Raw genomic sequence first — 20,492 nt, 5'->3', positions numbered from 1 at the left:
CTTTATATATATTTACACCCCCCCCCCCCATCTTATCTACCTTTCCTTACCCTTTCTCCCCTTTGCTTTCCCCTTCCCCTCCCCCCATATCTACATCTGTCACAGTTTACCCTCTGTTGTTAGTTTCTCTGCTGTTTGGCCTTTCACCTTTTGTTCTCTCTGGGGACTGCCATTAGCACTCTTTCCCCTTGGTTTCTGGGGCTATTAGCACATTTTTCCCTTGGTATCTGTGGCTAATGCTCATCTTTCATTCTCCCTCCACAGTATAAATATTTCCCACTTTCTCTGCCTTTTAGCTTTGACAAAGGGTCACCCGGACTCGAAACGTCAGCTCTTTTCTCTCCCTACAGATGCTGCCAGACCTGCTGAGATTTTCCAGCATTTTCTCTTTGGTTTCAGATTCCAGCATCTGCAGTAATTTGCTTTTAACCTAATATCCCCTTAGTTAGCTCGATGTCAAATTTTGTTTCAAAGCTTTGAAGCTTTGGACTGTTTTATTGCATTGAAGGCATTAAATGAACCAAGGTTTATTCATCATGTAAAATGAATCAAGATTAAGATAAAAGTAAGGCCAGCAGGTGAATCTGCAGACCTGCAATCCGCTCCTCAGGGACTCATTTTGGAAGATCCCAACTTAATTTAATCTACACACACTCAAGTCCTGAACCTGAGATAAGCAAACAATTCATCTTCCTGCGTGCAGCTGGTTTTTGAAAGGGTTTCGATAGGCAATAACATCATTGAGATGTGTTGGATCCATTCCAAAATTTGGAGGAGATGTGGGTGGCAGAATCTGTCAGATCAAACCAATGCCATGAGTAGGATAGCGAACTCATACAGCATTTAAATTACCACACGGTATGCAGAAGTAGAAAATTCCTGGGTCACAAACGATGTCCTCCAGCCATATTTTAAATGCTTTTACCTCCTCTGCTCCCATGACAGATTATTAAAATTTCTTCAACAAATACATTTTTCCAGTATTTGTGTTAAATCTACTTTGCACCAATTTCCATTTATGTCCCCTGGTTCTAATTTACTGGCTTAACTTAGAGTAATTACCTGGATTTACTGTACTAATTAGGTAATTACCCATCTAAAAGTCTTACATTATGTGGCAGCAACACATTTTATTCCCCTGAGGCTTGCGACGGACTCGAGATCCGTCGAGGATTTGGATATTTTGGGCTTTTCCTTGAAAGGAACTCCACAAAAACAGCGGGATTCTCCGGGAGCCGGAATCGAGAAACGCGATCGGGCGGAGAATCGTGCGTCGGGCGAAAATCGGGGCCGGCGCTGGGCGCCCAGCAGAATGCCTTGACGAGGTGCCTCGACAGAGGCATGAGTGCGTTCCACGCTACATGCCTGTATGGGCATACAAATTGTACACTAAAGGCCATTGGCATATCATTGACGGGCCCAACCCGGCATTCTCCGCCTCCGGGGGCATCTGGGGCGGGGTAGATGACTGCTACTGGGAACTTAGCGCCATGGGTCATATGGGTGCCTTCCCAGTGTCACCCACCTAGGTACCCTCTGTCCCCAGCCGACCCAGTAATGGGATGGGGATGCTCCAGCGGAACCAGTGTCATCTTCCTGGCTGGGATGAGGGTGTGTGGCGAGTGGAGTGCCGATATGCAACTCCTGCTTGTCAGGCTCCAGAGTGCCAATCCTGACCCCATCGTATCACTCGCCGGCATGCATTGGAATTGCACTAGTTCCATGTGGCGCTGAATTGCTGAGGACATGCGCCACTTTCAGCACCATAGAACACTCGCGATTCAATCCTGGTGTCATCACTTGGTCTCTATGATTCCATGAAAACAAGGAATAGTTATGGCCAAACATAGATGCTTTTAAGGGGAAGCCAGATAAACATATGGTATGAACATATGCTGATAGAATTAGATGAAGAGGGGTGGCCTGGGGTTAGTGCAGGATATAAACCCCAGCATGGATGTGTCAGACCGAGTGCCAAAGAACAAAGAAAAGTACAGCACAGGAACAGGCCCTTCGGCCCTCCAAGCGTGCGCCGGCCATGCTGCCTGTGTTATGGGCGAGGCGTTTTCAGAACCCCAAAATGTATCATGGAGTTCAACCAACCTCCCCCTTTAATGTATTTGTTGCTTTTCCCAGCACACGGGTTGTTCCTTAGGTGTGGGATTACAATTATGGACACGTGGGTTTTTAAACACAAAACAATGTTTATTCCATGAACTCAACTTAACATCCTAAATAAACATTGGATCTCTTAACACCCCTTACTTCAAAGACAACTCAGAAAATATTGCAACAGTAAATAATTCCTCAAAATATTCCTTCAAACTTCCAAGAGACTTAACACCTTTAAACGGAATCACATCAGGTTAAAGGCTTTACTATTATGAGTTTAAATCACCCAAATGATCCAGAGATAGTCTTTCATGGCAGACATCACAGCAAATCCAGCTCACTGCAAAACACAGACACTCCCCAAGCTCTTTTCCTCCAAACTGCAGCTCTCTGGAAACACACAGACACACACAAGCTGCTTTTTCAAAACTGAAACTTCAAAATGGCTGATCTAAAACCCAGCTCCACCCACTCTCTGACATCACTGTTTTCTTAAATGTTCATTGCTTAAACATCCATGACTTAAAGTTACTCTCACATGACACCTGTCTTACCTAAAATCTTCTGCACTTCTGGGATCCGTATCCCTGTATTTCCACGCTATTCATGCATTTGTCAAGACGCCCTTTAAACGTCACTGTCACCCCTGCTTCCGCCACCTCCTCCGGCAGCGAGTTCCATGCACCCACTCCCCTCTGTGTAAAATACTTGCCTCGCGTATCTTCTCTAAACTTTGCCCTTCGCACCTTAAACCTATGCCCCCTAGTAATTGACTCTTCCACCCTGGGAAAAAGCTTCTGACTATCCACTGTGTCCATGCCCCTCATAATTTTGTAGACGGGCAGCACGGTGGTGCAGTGGGTTAGCCCTGCTGCCTCACGGCGCCGAGGTCCCAGGTTCGATCCTGGCTCTGGGTCACTGTCCGTGTGGAGTTTGTACATTCTCCCCGTGTTTGCATGGGTTTCGCCCCCACAACCCAAAGATGTGCAGGGTAGGTGAATTGACCACGCTAAATTGCCCCTTAATTGGAAAAAATTAATTGGGTACTCTAAATTTATAATAAAAAAATAATAATAATTTTGTAGACATCTTTCAGGTCGCCCCTCAACGTCCGTCATTCCACTGAGAACAAACCGAGTTTATCCAACCTCTCCTCATAGCTAATGTCCTCCATACCAGGCAACATCCTGTTGAACCTCTTCTGCACCCTCTCCAAAATCTCCACATCCTTCTGGCAATGTGGCGACCAGAATTGAGCCCTATACTCCAAGTGTGGCCTAACTAAGGTTCGATACAGCTGCAGCATGACTTGCCAATTTTTATACTCAATGCCCTGTCCAAAGAAGGCATGCATGCCATTTGCCTTCTGGACTACCTTATCCACCTGCGTTGTCACCTGTGGACCTGTGCATCCAGGTCCCTCTGCCTGTCAATACTCTTGAGGGTTCTACCATTCACTGCATATTTCCCACCTATATTAGACCTTCCAAAATGCATTACCTCACATTGGCCCAGATTAAACTCCATCTGCCACCTCTCCGCCCAACTCTCTAAGCGACCTATATCCTGCTGTATCCTCTGACAGTCCTCATCACTATCCGCAATTCCACCAACCTTTGTGTCGTCTGCAAACTTACTAATCAGACCAGTTACATTATCCTCCAAATTATTTATGTATACCATAAACAACAAAGGTCCCAGCACTGATCCCTGTGGAACACCACTAGTCACAACTCTTTATTCAGAAAAGCACCTTTCCACTGCTACCCTCTGCCTTCTATGACCGAGCCAGTTCTGTATCCATCTTGCCAGCTCACCTCTGATCTCGCGTGACCTCACTTTCTGTACCAGTCTGCCATGAAGGACCTTGTCAAAGGCCTTACTTGAGGTCCATGTTTACAACATCCACTGCCCTACCCTCATCAATCATCTTCGTCCCTTCCTCAAAAAACTCAATCAAGTTAGTGAGACACGTCCTCCCCTTCTGCTACTGAGCAGTGAGTTCTCTGTAACGATTTGCAATATATTGCATACTTTGCTGAAATCAAGAGAAGAGATGCTGGAAAATCTCAGCAGGTCTGGCAGCTTCTGTGTGGAGATAAACATGAGTTAACATTTCGAGTCAAACTGATTTTTTGCTGCCCATTTTTGATGTTACTGCTTTCTCCAGCTTTTTGCTATTGCTTTAATTTCATTCCTTACTAACAATGCAACCCTGCCCACTCTGCCCATCTGCATGTCCTTTTGATAGGACACATATTCTTGGATATTTAGATCCCAGCCCTCATCCCCTTGCAGCCACATCTCTGTGTTGCCCACAACATCGTACCGGCCAATTTCAATGTGCGCAACAACCTCATTTATCTTGTTTTGTACACTGAGCGCATTTAGGTACAATACTCTCAGTCCCGCATTGACTGCACCCCTTCTCATATTTGTCCCCTTTTTTGCTCTGCCTGAAGTTAGATACATGTCACCTTCTATACTCGGTGTTCTATTACGTGTTCTGGAAACTTTACAAACCTCTCCTGAGCCCTCAGCCTCTTTAAAGTCGCCGTTATTAACCCACACTTCTACCTTCTCCTTCAGCTTTGATTTTCTAATTCTCCATGCAACTGAACCTTTTCAGTTGTTTTCCCCCCAGTCAGAACACTCAATCAGTGAATCAGTGAAACCACTGAAATATGTGAAATCACTGAAATCAGTGAAATCAGTGATTCAATGAAACCACTGAAATCAGTGAAACCACTTACCTTCCCAGGCTGCTGTTCGAATTTCTGCCGTTCTGCTCAGCAACACTCCCCATTTACTACCAATTATAGCCCTTACAGATTATAAGCCACAAAACATATTTTCGAAATACATGATAAAAGTTGCAACGGCTTACAGGCCTTACCCACTACTTGCCAATCAGCTCTCCCCGTAACCTCAGCTGCAGAAGGGCAAGACCACTCCCTGAAGATTTGAAAGTCACAAGGTTAGGTGGATTGGCCATGATAAATTGCCCTTAGTGTCCAAAATTGCTCTTAGTGTTGGGTGGGGTTACTGGGTTATGGGGATAGGGTGGAGGTGCTGACCTTGGGTAGGGTGCTCTTCCCAAGAGCCGGCGCAGACTCGATGGGCCGAATGGCCACCTTCTGCACTGTAAATTCTATGAAAGGCAAGGAGAAAAAGCAAAGAGCACTCCTTGATCTGCACCGAATCCCCACTGTGCTTCAAATTCCCAAGTGTAAAGCTCCCTCTATCTGTGCTCCCTCCGGATGTGGCCTCTCCCACTGCTCGTGCGCAAAGCTCACTGTGAGTGCGCTTTGAAGCCCTTTCTTCAATCGGGCTGAGACGCTCTAAGATGGCTCACACGCCAATTAAGCTTCAAAAGCAAGTAATGTTTGCTCCATGTGATTTGTTGGGATCCGTTTTGATTGTCTGAGTTAGTCAGAAAGGAATTTTCTTGATTTTTTGTTTCTTATTGGCCGTTGGGATTACAAGGCCACTGGAGGATCGAACCAGTGCTGTATCTGACGCAGGCACGCTTAACATTACCCCTGGGTGCTCTAAATAGCACAAATGCTCCACCCTTCAGCACTGCCATTCTATATCTTTACAACTGTATCATACAATTGAAGCAAATTAAGGATGAAGGAAAATTCAAATTTTATAACTGAAAATGTGACTATTTGTCTTTATAATTCCTAAACTTCAAATTGCAAATTTTCGAGGAAATAAGCTGTTAGGTTGCATCTGTTGGAATTTTATTTGAAAGACCAGCTGACATTTTGAAGGGTGATCTCCTAATTGCAATCAGATTGCTTTGATTCATGTTTGCTCTCCTCCAATGGCGGTACGGTGATGTGTGGCCAGTCGTATCATTACATTATTTCAGTAAGAAGCCTTACAACACCAGGTTAAAGTCCAACAGGTTTGTTTCAAACACTAGCTTTCGGAGCACTGCTCCTTCCTCAGGTGAATTCAACTTTAACCTGGTGTTGTAAGACTTCTTACTGTGCTCACCCCAGTCCAACGCCGGCATCTCTACATTATTTAAGGCCTAAAATGACAGTGCAAGGACAAATTAAATAGCTGCTAAAGCATGTCGGTAGCTGGAGAATCAGGTTTGGGGTTTTTGGGATGATCTTTGTGAGCGACACTCGGAGTTAGAACTTAGAACATACAGTGCAGAAGGAGGCCATTCGGGCCATCGAGTCTGCACCGATCCACTTAAGCCCTCACTTCCACCCTAACCCCGTAATCCAATAACCCTATCTAACCTTTTTGGTCACTAAGGGCAATTTATCATGGCCAATCCACCTAACATGCACGTCTTTGGACTGTGGGAGGAAACCGGAGCACCCGGAGGAAACCCACGCAGACACGGGGAGAACGTGCAGACTCTGCACAGACAGTGACCCAATGGGGAATCGAACCTGGGACCCTGGTGCGGTGAAGCCACAGTGCTATCCACTTGAGCTACCGTGCTGCCCAAGTTGGCTGTGTAAGTTTCTCCATGTGTTCCCCCTTCTCTTCTCTCCTGCTCCATATCTACTTCCACCTTGCCACCTTCTCCTCTTTCCTCCTCAACCACCACTTTCTTATCCCTGCTCTTCCCCTCTTTCCTCTTGCCCCCCCTCTTAGCTGTTCCTCTAAACCCCTTCGTTCCCCCCTCCTCACTGCATTCTCTGCCATTCTGCTCTCCTTCTCTTTCACTCACTGAGCCAAGCACAAATGCTGCTGGTTTGCCCCTGGGATTTCAGGCAGCAGTGTAGCTCATTAGCGACTCACCTTATTCATAAATCATGGTTCCTAATACATCATTTCCATGCAAGAGCCATCACTTTCTCACCAGATAAGAGTGTTATCCGTCCCATTCTCTGGTGCTGAATTATACAAGGGTCACTCTTTGACATTACATGATTAACTGGCTGTGCTTGATGCGTACATGGATAGCATAAAGCTATCATTCATATAATTACTCTTAAAAATTGAGCAGTTTGAGTGAAAGGTTTGGAGAGAACGTGAAAACTATGATTTTACGTTGTTTGTTTTCTCCTTCTCCAACCTTTCCCTCTTACTCCTCCCCGAATTTATGCTGAGGTAATTAGAATTCATAGAATCCCGGCAGTGCAGAAGGAGGCCATTCAGCCCGTCGAGTCTGCACCGACCCTCTGAAAAAGCACTCCACCCAGGCCCACCTCCCTGCCCTATTCCCGTAACTCCATAACCCCACCTACCCTGCACACCTTTGGACACTAAGGGGCAATTTTATCATGGCCAATCCACCTAACCTGCACATCCTTGGACACTAAGGGGCAATTTTATCATGGGCAATCCACCTAACCTGCTCACCTTTGGACACTAAGGAGCAATTTTATCAAGGCCAATCCACCTAACCTGCACATTCTTGGACTGTGGGAGGAAACCCATGGCGACACGGGGAGAAAGTGCAAACTCCACAAGGTGGGAATCAGATCTGGGTCTCCGCCACTGTGGGGCAGCAGTGCTAACCATGCTGCCACCGTGCTGCCCTTAATTCCATAGGTATCGCTAACACCCGCCTAGTCACCCAACTGTTCTGCATGTGCAAACCTTCACATTGAGGTCCGGTGTTTAATCAAGGGAGTGAACGGTTTGACAGCCAAACCCCAGACTCCCCCAATCCCCATCCACATACTTATGTCAACGCAGTAGAATCACATGCAGTAGCCTTGGCTAGCCTTCCCCTCCCTATCCCAAGAATATTTGAGTTACATGTCATGCCCCTACTGACTGAGATCCACTAATTTAGGATTGGGATTAATTCTGGTGCCTGCTAGTCACATTGGTCAGAGCTCCAGCAGACGTGTATTCACCGAATAAAGATGTGAGGAACTTCCATGTTTTAATTTCAATGATAAATTTCCAAAGTAACACATCAGATATGAAGAGTTTTGGGGAGATAGAGCTCTAGGTAAGCGTAAGTCTTTTTAAAATCTCATTTGCCTTTAAAACCATCGTCGAAAGCTTCTTCTATAGCTGTTCCTTTGACCATCCCATAATTTCAATCTGTCAACACATTAAGTCCCTCATCACTGCACAACCTCTTTGAAGTACTTTTTAATGTTTCCTAATGCGAAAGTTGTTATTTAAGGACATTTTGTTCAGCTAATAAGTTTAATTGTATTTTCAAGGCCTAAATAATTTTTACGCCAAGAAAGCTGAGATTTTCATGTTACAATTGCTATTAAATTGAATCAACCTACAAGTTTTTTATTGCACTGACAATCTGTCAAAGCGAGATGAATAGATATATTTAAGGGGAAGCGCGATAGGTGTATGAGGTAGAAAGGATTGGGTTACAGGGCACAGACTATTGGGTTGAATGGCCTGTTTCTGGCCTGAAAGTTCTCTGTAATTTTGATTTACACTCTGGTTGCTGGTGGTGGGATTTGCAAGTTTGTACTTGTTAACCTACCAAAGATGTTACTGCTTGGTGAATATAATTTAGGGCCTATCAACTTGCATTGAACAGTTTTCTAACCTACCTATTGCATTGACACAGGGAGATGTCCCGAGGACCAGTTTGCAGATGGAATTTGGAGATGGTACCGCAGTGACATACTCTAATCTCAGCTCAGTTGAAGGAGGGATCAAACACATCTACAAGCACGGTGGAATCTATCGTGTCATCGCTCAAGCGTGGAACGGTCAGGGATCCACCCGGGCTGTCCTCTTCCTACATGTAACTTGTAGGTCAACATTAAATAGATAACAATGTGCAATAGCAATGAACGTGCTAGAGATACACAGTAACGTCAGCATATTGTATAAAGGCTAGTTTAGATTAATTGAGTCAAGTGGCTAATTGCTGTGCTTTCGATTTCATAGCACCGGGCATACCTAACAATGAGGTATCAGTCTGGTGAAGTGACAACACAGAGCTCATTGCATTCCAAACAGCATAATCAGCAAATGATAGACAAAGTCAAGTGATCCCAAAGCCAACGGATCAGATCTACGCTCTGCAGTCCTGTCACATCCAGCCCTGAATGGTGGTGGACAATTAAACAACTCACTGGAGGAGGAGGCTTCACAAATATCCCCATCCTCAGTGATGCAGGAGCCCAGCACATCAGTGCAAAAGAGTGCAGCTTCAACAATGCTCAAGAAGGTTGACACCAGGGGCAGCACGGTGGCGCAGTGGTTAGCACTACAGCTTCACGGCGCCGAGGTCCCAGGTTGAATCCCGACCCTGGGTCACTGTCCGTGTGGAGTTTGCACATTCTCCCCGTGTTTGCATGTGTTTCGCCCCCACAACCCAAAGATGTGCAAGGTAGGTGGATTGGTAATGCTAAATTGCCCCATAATTGGAAAAAATGAATTGGGTACTCTAAATTTATAGAAAAAAATGAAGCTTGACACCATTCAGGACTTAGCAGCCCAATTGATTGGCATTCCTTCCACAAACAACCAGTCCCTTCACCACTGATGCATACTATCAGCTGCGTGCACCATGTACAAGATGCACTTCAAAAAGGAAATGGGGAGAATACAGGCCTAATATGTTCCCTTTAGGGTGAAATATAAGAGCAACAAGCCCAGAGAACCCTAGGAATATTCAAGACTGGATAAGAAAGAAACAAGGTTTTTAGCAGGTACAAAGGGAGCAAATCAGCAGAGGCCTTAGTGGAGTATAGAAAATGTAGGGAAGGTACTTACTTGGGAAAGCACAGAGGGGGCATAAAAAACACTGGTGGGTAGGATTAGGGAGAATCCCAAGATATTCTACATGTACATTCAGGGGAAGAGGATAACCAGGAAAAGAATAGGGCCCATTCATGACCAAAAGTAAATCTGTACATGGAGCTAGAGGGCATTGGCAGGGTGTCTTCACTCGGGAGAAGGAGGATGTAAGTACAGAATTCGGGCGAGGGATTGTGAGGCTCTTGAACAGTTTGACATAGGGAGTGAGGAGATATTGGCAGTTTTGGCAGGCTTAAAAGTAGACAAACCCAAGGTCCTGATGCGTTGTATCCCAGGCAGCGGTGGGAGACACAACAAGAAATTAAAGGGGCCCTGACCCAAATTTTTAATTCCTCTCTGAGGAGGTGCCAGAGGATTGGAGGACAGTTAATGTGGTTCCACTTTTCAAGAAGGGGAATAGAAATAAATCAGGGAATTACCGACCAGTTAGTCTCACTGGTGAGGACTCTAGTGGAGAAAATTCTGAAGCAGGAAACTAATCTCCACTTGGAGGGGCAAGGTTTGATCAGGAATAATCAGCATGCCGAACGAATTTGATTGAATTTTCTGAGGAGGTGATCGGATGTGTAGATGAGGGTAATGCAGTTGATGTAGTTTATTTGGATTTCAGCAAAGCCTTTGATAAGGTCCCATGTGGGAGACCGAGAAAGAAGGTAAAAGCACATGGGTAACTTGGCAATTTGGATCCAAAACTAGTTTAGTGGTCCGAGACAGCGGGAGGTGGTAGAAGGCTGTTTGTGTGACTGGAGGACAGTGTCCAGTGGCGTACCACAGGGATCAATGCTAGGTTCCTTATTTTTCGTGATATATATAAATGATATAGATGAGAATGTGGGGATGTGGGGTGGGGGGGGGGGGGGGGGGGGGGGGCGGTGGCGGGGGGGGGGGGGGGGGGTGGGGGGGAGGAGACAGGGCGGTGATAAGTAAGTTTGCGAATGACATGAGAATTGGTAGGGTGCTTAATAGTGAGGAAGAAGGTCTTTAGGCTGCAGGAAGATATAGACGGATTGGTCAGTTGGACAGATCAGTGGGAGATGGAATGTAACCGTGAAAAGTGCGAGGTGGTGCACTTTGGAAGGGGTAACAAGACAAGGGAGTACTCAGTGAATGGCAGGACACTAGGAAGCTCAGAGAGATCTTGGCGGTACTTGTCCACAGACCCCTGAAGGTGGCAGGACAGGTTAATGGGGTAGTTAAGAAGGCATGTGGGACATTTGCATTTATGAGTCATGGCATAGATTATAAGAGCAGAGAGGTTACGTTAGAGCTGTACAAAACCTTGGTTAGGTCACAGCTGGAGTACTGTGTTCAGTTCTGGTTGCCTCACTAAAGGAAGGATGCGATTGCACTGGAGAGGGTGCAGAGGAGATTCACCGGGATGTTGCCTGGGATAGAGCATTTGAACTATGAGGAGGGGCTGGATAGGCCTTTTAGAGCAGAGAGGGCTGAGGGGGGAACCTGATTGAGGTGTATAGCATTATGAGGGGTATGGACAGGATGGATCGGAAGTAGCTGTTCCCCTTAGATGAATGGTCAATAATGAGGGGGGATCATTTGAAGGTGAGGGGCAGGAGATTTAGAGGGGATTTGAGGAAACATTTCTTCACCCAGAGGGTGGTGGAAGTTTGGAATGTACCGCGTGGGAGGGTAATAGAGACAGGAAACGTCACAACCTTTAAAAGCTACGTGGATGAGCACTTGAAATTCTACACCATTCAAGGCTATGGGCCAAGTGCTGGAAAGGGGAATTCATGTAGAATTGGTGTCATTGTGTCAGTTTAGACTTGATGGGCTGAAGGGCCTCTTCTGTACTGTACGACACTATGACGATGCAGGAACTCACAAGGCTCCTTCGACAGCACCTTCCAAACTCACAACCACAGTGTGGCGGGGCTTAAATGGGAAGTCCCATGGGCAGCACTGGGAATTCCACCACCAGCGAACGGCACGCCGATTCCCGGAGCTGGGAAAGAAGCAGCTGGGAGGCCGGACAATCCCGGCCATCATAGACTGCACCTTTATGTAAATGGGATAAAACACGTTTTCAACACTCTTGTCACTTCCATTCCCAAAAGATGAAGCCATCTTTTATCTTCCTGATGTAAACTGGTCTGTGCACCTCCAGCGTTTTCTGCCTTTAGCTTAGGTTATTCATGCAAACTGTTTATTTGAGGAATTACACAGTTGTAGCTGTGATGCATGAAGAGAAAAAGAGCAGGGCTTTTATAGACACTTGAATAAAAGTAATACAGTAATACATTTGAGCACAATTTCACAGAGTTCAGACGCCTGAGGAAAGAGCACGTTCAGGTTGTGACTGAAGTTAATCCTTCCTGGGTGGCTGAGACCCAATCTGAATATTCATCGCGGCTTTATGTGGGATGCAAGGGGCCTGTGTCCCTATTTGCAGAGCTGGCAGTGTAAATAGTGTGCAGCATCTCTCTCCCACCAAAACACCAATTCTCCCCAACTTTTCAAGTTCTGGGTGAATGCTCTCCACCCTAAATGTCTTTCCCCCTTAATCAGATCCTTTCAACTCTGCTTTATGTTTCTCTGCTTTTGTTTCAGCAGTCTTGATTTTCCCCAATCATTCAGGTTTGAATTTGTTCATCTCCTGTGGTTTTAAGCCGGTTGATTGCGAGAGGATAATATCCCTTCAATGTGATCTACCTCAGTGTTGAAACTTAGCCCACTAGGAAACCAAAGCAATGGGCTGAATATATCCCACCGCCACCCCACCGCCCCCCCCGCTCCACTCCCCGGGCGTATTTGAAGGCGGGAAACTGTAAAATAATATGGGTGACCTGCCCGCTGACTTCCCACCAACACGACATGTCTCCCATACTAGGCTGAGCAGTGAAGGCATCAGACAGGCCACCTGACCGTGGGCCTACTAAAGCATTTAGCTGGCGAATTAATGGCCATTTAAGGCCCCCACTCTGCCACCACCACTGTACCACATGCAGCAGGAGAAGGTGGGCAGCACAGCAGCTTACACTGTGCAAGCTACTGTTGAGCAAGAAGGGGAGTACCCCTAGATCGTACCCTTCCCTAACAGCCATCACACCAGCCTGTGAAACGCCTCCCACCATCCCCCCCTTTCCCCTTACCGGGGCCTGCCAGACAGGCCCATCCGAAATCCCCTGAAGTTTCACGAAGTCAGGGATCGATGACACTTCTTGTTCAGGCACAGCGTGCAGTCGGAGCGGTGCTCACTACTCGACTCTGACGCTGTTGGGAATGCCGACCTGCCGGCCAATCGGATTGGTCAGCTGCTGTCTTTGAAAGGATGGGGTAAAGGTCCCACTTTGAATCAATGATGTTTGTCCCTAATGTAATGTCACTGAGTAGCAACTGGGTTCCGGGGGCTGGGCTGACTGTGGAGTTTCACTCAGGGGGATGGGGAATATGTTCCTCCCTTGGAAAATCCAGCCCAGAAATTCAGCTTTTAGGTAGAGGAAATAGATTTAATGAATTACTATCAGATTTTAAAAAATATACATTGTCCGGCACGGACCCCCCCCCAACCTCCACCCCGGCACAGACCCCCCATCCCCCTCTCCGGCACTGACCCCCTCCCAGCACTCCCCCGGAGCCCAGCCTACTCTAACCACCCCCCCCCCCCCCCGCCGCACACACACACACAACCCAAGACACACCTCTCCTCACGCATTCAGACTGCGGCCACGCCATCGCCTGCCCAGAGCCAACCCCCCAGGCCGTCACTCACCTCCACGCTGGTCGGCGTGAACCTGGAGCACAGGGTCACGCCGATGAAAAGGAGGTTTAATTTACGTCGACGTGAACGGTCATCACGTCGATGGGACTTCGGCCCATCCGGAAGGGAGAATATCGGCAGGCCAAAATCGGCTGCCTTGCGCAGACCCGTGACATTCTCCGACGGCAGCAGCGACATTAACGCCCGCCGACTTTTCTCCCTTCGGAGACTTCGGCAACCGGCGGGGGCGGGATTCACGGCGGCCAACGGCCATTCTCCGACCCGCTGGGGGGTCGGAGAATGACGCCCATTGAAACTTGCAGAAAAGCTAACTTCCACTACCTCACACCTGGGACTGCCAAGGTTCATTGCAAAAATGAACCATGGAAAGGAAATGGATGCCATTTGCATCTTTGGCAGCTCCCCCCTCTAGCAGAGTCCGAGACAATAACTACCCTGAACAGGATTGTTAATGCGGACAATGATTCTTTCAGAGGCTAATGACTAGGACATTATAAGCCATAAAACAAATGCCAGATCCAGAGACAAGATGAACATCTCTTTATGAAATTGTTGTGGAGAAGGAGGTCACATGACAGGAGTGACTATTTTGAAATCTCTATATTCAGTTGAGAACTCAGAAACAAGCAGACTGCTGATATACCTCAAACCTGCAAGACCAACGGCCGGACTCCAGTTGGCCAAGCGACCTGCAACAACACGCCTCAGCCCCTCGAAGCTTGTTGACCTGGAAGCCTCTAGATATCACTTGCCAAGCAGACCAAGTTTGTGTACAGCAATCTCATCTCACTTCGTCACCATCCACTGTGGTGATATACATCACTGTAAGTACACAAAGGGTTAATGTACATACACTACACCTAGCTAGACAGAGGGAACAACAGAGACATAACACACAGAAAATCAACCAATAGGTCAGTAAGATAGGACACGACCAATGGGAGTCACAATACACACAGAGGTGACACTACCACAGGAGGGCATTACACCAACCCATACATCGCACATGCTCAGTCTCTTTCCAGTGGAGAGACTCAGTGAGTACAGACACAGGGTTGATTGAACACCATACCCACCACATGGATTGTAGCAGACTGGTTCGTCAGTCTGAGTAGCTATTTTAACAGTAGCATCGAATCCAAGTAGGAGAATTGTTAATAGTTTAATAAATGTGTTAAAGCTACTTCCAAGTCTGAACCTTCCTTTGTCAGAGTGCACATCAAGGAAGCAGCTTATGCTACGTCAAGAGCATAACAAATCATGGAGTGAACTGTTAAATCCATATAGTTTCAACTCAGCAAACAGTGACAACCAGCAACAACAGCTAGGCAAGATGATGTTCGGGATTCCAATTCCACAGCAGCTCAGGTACCAAGGCAATCTCAGTGAAAACTGGCGTTGGTTCAGGCAGAGATTCAAGATCTACCTGGTAGCGTCTGACCTAGATGGCATGGCGGATGCAGAGAAAATAAAACTTCAACTTACCATCGCGGGTCCAGAAGCAGCTGAAATCTTCCAGACCTTCAAATACTCAAAGGGGCAAAACAAGGGTGACTTCCAGGCAGTCCTGGACAAATTCCAAGAATTCTGCGAGGAACATACAACAAGTTTGTGTACAGCAATCTCATCTCACTTCGTTGCCATCCACTTTAAAGGGATTTTGCACTGCTGTCTTCTGCCAAGATCCCAGAGCAACTGGAGCTTCTGCGTGAAGAAATCCCCACCCTCCGCCCTGGAGTTTGAATTTCTGGACTCTGAAAATCACATGAACTGATCTACATTTCTGTGGTTCTTCATTAAGTCATTCATAGTTGTAAAACCTCTCTTTTCTATCCCCCTTACTGTATATTTGTGTGTTTGTGTATGTGTGAAGTTGTAATCACGCCATCTCCTCCCTCCCCCACCCCCAGCCCCCAGGTTTGAATGTGTGAATAAACTAACATTCTGATGTAACCATAAAGAGAGCTTTCTGGTAGTCACTTTAAAAAATGGTCTTTACAAACTGAGTGTTTGGGAAAATACACCACGCCCATTTTTAAACAATTATAAACCGCTCTGCTTATGGACAGATGTGTGGGAAGATAAAGGTGCTCAGTTTTGCCTCTCTCTTCTGTCCGAAACATCTGTTTCACTTTTTTTTCAAAGAAGTGCAACGTTTAAACTTTCTATATTCATTTGCTGCTGTGTCATGGTGTACAAAGTAAGCTGGAGGCAGCTTGTTGTTTGATATCGATGACAATCGAGCCAACAGATCATTATTTCATAACAAAGGAATTGGTTTCTTTCAATCCAATTTGCTGAGGTCCTGTGCTGAAAGCAGGTGATGTTGATCTTCTTAAGCACTTGAAGAAGGAAAACACATTCATTCTGTGTAACAATCGATATTTATTAATTTAACTGGACTTGTCTTCCTTTGCAAATTGGAAGTCAGACTGTTTAATGGCGAGGGGCTGCTTTCAATCTGCTCTCACGACCTTCAGAACCGTGCAGGCTCTGGTAAAAAATGGTAGATTTGTTGATGCCAAGGTTAATAGTGAGTTACTGAGTTTGGTTTTAAACTTCTCCCTCCCTCCACTTCTTTTCCCCCCTTTGTCTCATGCTCGGGGCTCATCTTCTATCTATGTTGACAATTCTCAGGTGCTTCACCCAAACACAGTGGGCAAGATTCTCCATTAGCCGACTCAAAATCGGGAAACGCAATTGGGCGGAGAATAGCTTCCGATGCTAGAATCGCGGCCGGCGCCAATTTGATGCCAAATCGCGATTCTCCATCACCTCGAAAACGGCGTCAACGCGTTTCACTCCGCATGTATAGTAGACACCTTTTGCAAACGGAGAATCCTGCCCAGTGAGTTTGGTGGGCTATTCAACATGGAGTCCATCGCAGTAAGCCCTAACATCTCCTGGGGCCCAATGGCACTGGGATACATGCCAACAGTGATCGTAGAGATCTTCTGGCTGTTCATGCTGGCGGGATTTTCCAGTCCTGCCAATGGCACATCCCCGCTTGGGGTGGTTTCAATGGGAAATTCCCTTAATAGTGGCGTTACCAGAAGATCCTGCCATTGGCCAATGGTGGGCCGCATCCTGCCGCTGAGAAATACACTGCGGGGAGGCCGGAGAATCTCGCCCGTAGAGTCAACATGGCACAGAAGGAGGCAGTCCTGCCCATCAAGTCCATGTCAACAATCCAGCTGCTCCCATTCCCCTGCTCCATCGCCATAGCCAGGCGAGCCCATTTTGTTCAACTTCCTTTGACAATCAGTGTCTGTTTCCGCTTCCACCGCCCTCATCGGCTCTGAGTTCCCAATCGCTATTGCTCACTATGCAAAAAATGTTCTTCCTCACATCCTCCAGTATCTCTTGCCCAAAACATTAAATCTGTGTCCCTTTGTCCTTGTGCCATCAGCTCATGGGAACAGCTTTCCTTTGCCTACCTTACCTAAACCTGTTATTTCTTGTACATCACTATTGTTGCATTATGATTAGAGATGCGAACCCCCCTTCCACCCTCAAGTGACATAGCTTCATAAACAGCAGATGATAAAGGCATTCGGAGTTACCGAACTAGTCTAGTCCAACCCTAAGGCTTGTTACTGGTCTGATTAACTCAATCCAGCATAAGGCACTGTCCACAAAGCTCTGTCGGTGATGTAAGGGTTAGTTATTAAAGGTCTAATTACAATAATAGGTAATTGCAGAGACCGGCGTAGAATGCTCCTTTAAGATAAAGAAGGGTCGGTGATAATTAAGGACCTCCGCTGTTAAATAGAATAGCGAGGCAGCATTAATATTTAAATTGCATTTGACTGAATGTAATTTGTCAGTCTGTGTTAGACAGACTGTTAACCCGAGAATGTGATTAAATGTTGATTAAATGTTGTGTGATTTTGTCTCTGACAGTCTCTAATTTTAAGTAGACTTTGATAGGACTTTCTGAACATGTTCTGAAATAAAGCTGTGATTGCATTTCAATCCTAGTGGAATAAATCACGACCTGATTGAGCACACCTACCTGCCTACCATTGCGTAGTCATGGATCGTGAGTTTCCATACAGTTTTAGCACATCTGTTACCTGGGTTTGGATCCAGTCCAGATTAATAGACATGAGCACCTCTTCACTCTAATACGGGAAAGCATCCTGCACAGGGTTATTTGGGACAGTTTTGATTTGACATGGGTTCCTTATGGCGCAAGACTTAGCGTGATCTGTTTGTGTTGGATAAGATGGCAAGAGCGATACCTCGCCGAGATTCTGCCAATGTTCTAACATTGGTGAGAAACCAGTGACCAACAGCAGAAAGCTGCAGCAATCTCCACCCTCACCCGGATCCGGGCATCGCCTGTCACTCATAGCGAAATATCATCCAGTAGGGGACAGTGGCAGCTGGCAGGAGTTCCCAGTAGAGAGGCTTTGTCAAGACTCAGCATATCTAGGGTAGTGTAGTGATTGTTGCTGAATGTCCCTTTAAGGACAACGCAGCAGAAAAGGGTCTCCCGAGCAAGGCGACCCTGTTCTGCTGTGTTGCCATTAAAAGGCAATCATTATAGGTTGGTGGTACGACATTTGAGGTCATACCTTTAGCTACCTATGCCCTAAGTTCTGGAAATCCCCCCCAACCCTAACTCTCTAACTCTCCCTTCTCCGCTCTTTAAAACACACTCCTCCTTTCTGATATTTCCTTCTGTGGCTTGTTTAATTCTCCCATAAAATGCCTCAGGGATCATTCACTGTATCAAAGGTGTGATGAAATACAAGTCTGGTGTTGTGAGTGGCACAAGACCTCAAATAGGTGCATACGAGATCCCCCTGTGGGCAATCTGGGAAGAAATCTGGGCCAAGGAAGAAAAGGGACCTATCCCTTACCCCCTTTCATCCACGCCCATCCACAAGACAGCTACATGGGCGCCATCCACAAGACAGCTACTGGGAAGCACCTGTGGTGACATTTGTCCTCACCACCTGCCCCCTGCTGACTCGGTCTGCCTCTCGCTGCAGACCTGGATGGGCACAAGGGCACAAAGCCAGCACCAGCTGGCCGGGGTTACGGTTCCCAAAGAATTTCAATCCCTCGGCCTTGCTCAAAATGGAACTGTCATGATGCCCTCCTGGGGGACCGGGTTCTGAACTAGGGCTGGTGGTGTTGCAGCAGAGGGGAATTTACTTTCCATCTCCCTCTTGCAGTGTTTGATATCTGTCCAAAGCAAAAAAAGAAATGCATGGCGACGCACAGCAAAATGGTAAGCCACTGCCAAGAGACCGGGCAGTTTAGTATTTCAGGGAATCCATTTTGATTGTCATTTCCCTTTACGGAGGCTTACAGATCTGCCCTGCATTCCCAGAATTTGCAATTATTTTAAGTTAACTTCTCTCAGCTTCATGAGAGCAAAATGCACTGTCTCAAAAAAAAAAGAGCAATATTCTGACTACTTTTAGCTGCGTTGCATAAACTTCGGATTGCTGTTGTTACATTTGGTGCAGAATCAATGAGAGGATCTTGAGATATTTTGTCTTCTTCCCTCCACTCCCCAGGTCCCATTGAGCATGTGCACTTAACTTTACCATACGTTGCGATCACCAATCAGGAGGTGAATATGACAGTAGTGGTGTGGCCCACCCCTACGGGTACACTCACCTACTTCTGGTGGCTTGAAAACAAGACTGAGGTTAGTGTACATTACTGTGAGCTTCACCCAGCATGTGGTTACCCAACGATTCGATACCAGTCAAATGTCACCACACCTGGCTGTTATCTTAGGAATTCTCTACCTCAGGGAACTGTGGTTCCTCAGTCATTGAGTACATTCAAGAATGAGATCAATAGATTTTTGGATGCCAAGGGATCAAGGAATATGGCATTGGGAAAGCGGAGTTCAGGTGGAATGTTAATGATGATATTAATGAATGGAGATGTGGGCTTGAGGTCGTTGTAAGAAAATGAAAATGAAAATCACTTATTGTCACAAGTAGGCTTCAAATGAAGTTACTGCGAAAAGCCCCTAGTCGCCATATTCCGGCGCCTGTTCGGGGAGGCTGGTACGGGAATTGAACCGTGCTGCTGACCTGCCTTGGTCTGCTTTCAAAGCCAGCGATTTAGCCCTGTGCTAAAATTCCTGTCCCTCAGTTGTACGGTCATATATACCAGTTATTTCACTGGCCAAGTAACTTTGAGGCCTGGGCTATCAATTCAGAGACACTGGGCACGATTTGCCGGCCTCATCATGCCCGACTTGATGATCCATTGAACCTCACAAGAGGCCTCCCACGAGATTTGCGAACCTAAGGGTGTCTCGCGAGATTCAACTGAACGTCGCGAGGTGTCGCAATCTGGACTTAGCCCGCACCATTTAGTACTTTTTCTCAGAAACGTGGACCAGACTTTACGGGAGGATTTCCCAGGCCATTGGAGACCCGTACGTGGTTGGGGACAGGCAGAGTGGCCCCCTGGCCATCCTGGCAGGGACACTGCCATGATGTTAAGGTGGCATTGTCAAGGGTTGGAGCCTGAGGGGACGCCATACACATAAAAGGGGGATAGGGGGGTATGAAGGGTAGGAGGATGAAGGACGGGTATGAAGGGGTCATATGAAGGGCGGGGATCCTGAAAGGGGGAGCTCGAAAGGGGAGGGGGTTGGGGAAGCCTGAAAAGGGGGGCCGTGAGCGATCCCATAGCGGGGTGTCCTCACTTGAGGGTGTGTGGGGTAATGCCCATGTGCACAAGGGGTGACATTGCCTGTGGGTGGGGGTTGTGGGGGACCCTGAAGCTCACTTAGAGACCGGGGCACCCTTTCAAAATGGCGGCCTGATCTTTGAGGAGCCAGTCCAGCAAGTTCAGCACCCCAGTGATGAAAACATTTCTACTGGGCTAGACCAGGGAGAGACTCCTCAAGACCTGTGTGGGTGAA

General features: G+C 46.8%; 1 protein-coding gene across 2 annotated transcripts in view; it reads left to right on the top strand.

Moving 5' to 3' along the window:
* Positions 1 to 20,492, top strand: part of LOC140393265 (VPS10 domain-containing receptor SorCS1-like) — a 1,354,213-nt gene that overhangs the window by 1,237,281 nt on the left and 96,440 nt on the right. For both annotated transcript variants that reach the window (XM_072479549.1, XM_072479548.1), the window contains exons 19-20: positions 8,645 to 8,831; positions 19,120 to 19,253. In XM_072479549.1, the coding sequence (XP_072335650.1) occupies positions 8,645 to 8,831; positions 19,120 to 19,253 (321 nt within the window). The remainder of the gene's footprint in view (positions 1 to 8,644; positions 8,832 to 19,119; positions 19,254 to 20,492) is intronic.

This window comes from Scyliorhinus torazame, chromosome 16 (assembly GCF_047496885.1).
Source record: "Scyliorhinus torazame isolate Kashiwa2021f chromosome 16, sScyTor2.1, whole genome shotgun sequence".
NCBI lineage: Eukaryota > Metazoa > Chordata > Chondrichthyes > Carcharhiniformes > Scyliorhinidae > Scyliorhinus > Scyliorhinus torazame.
This window is presented reverse-complemented; position numbering and strand designations above follow the sequence as displayed.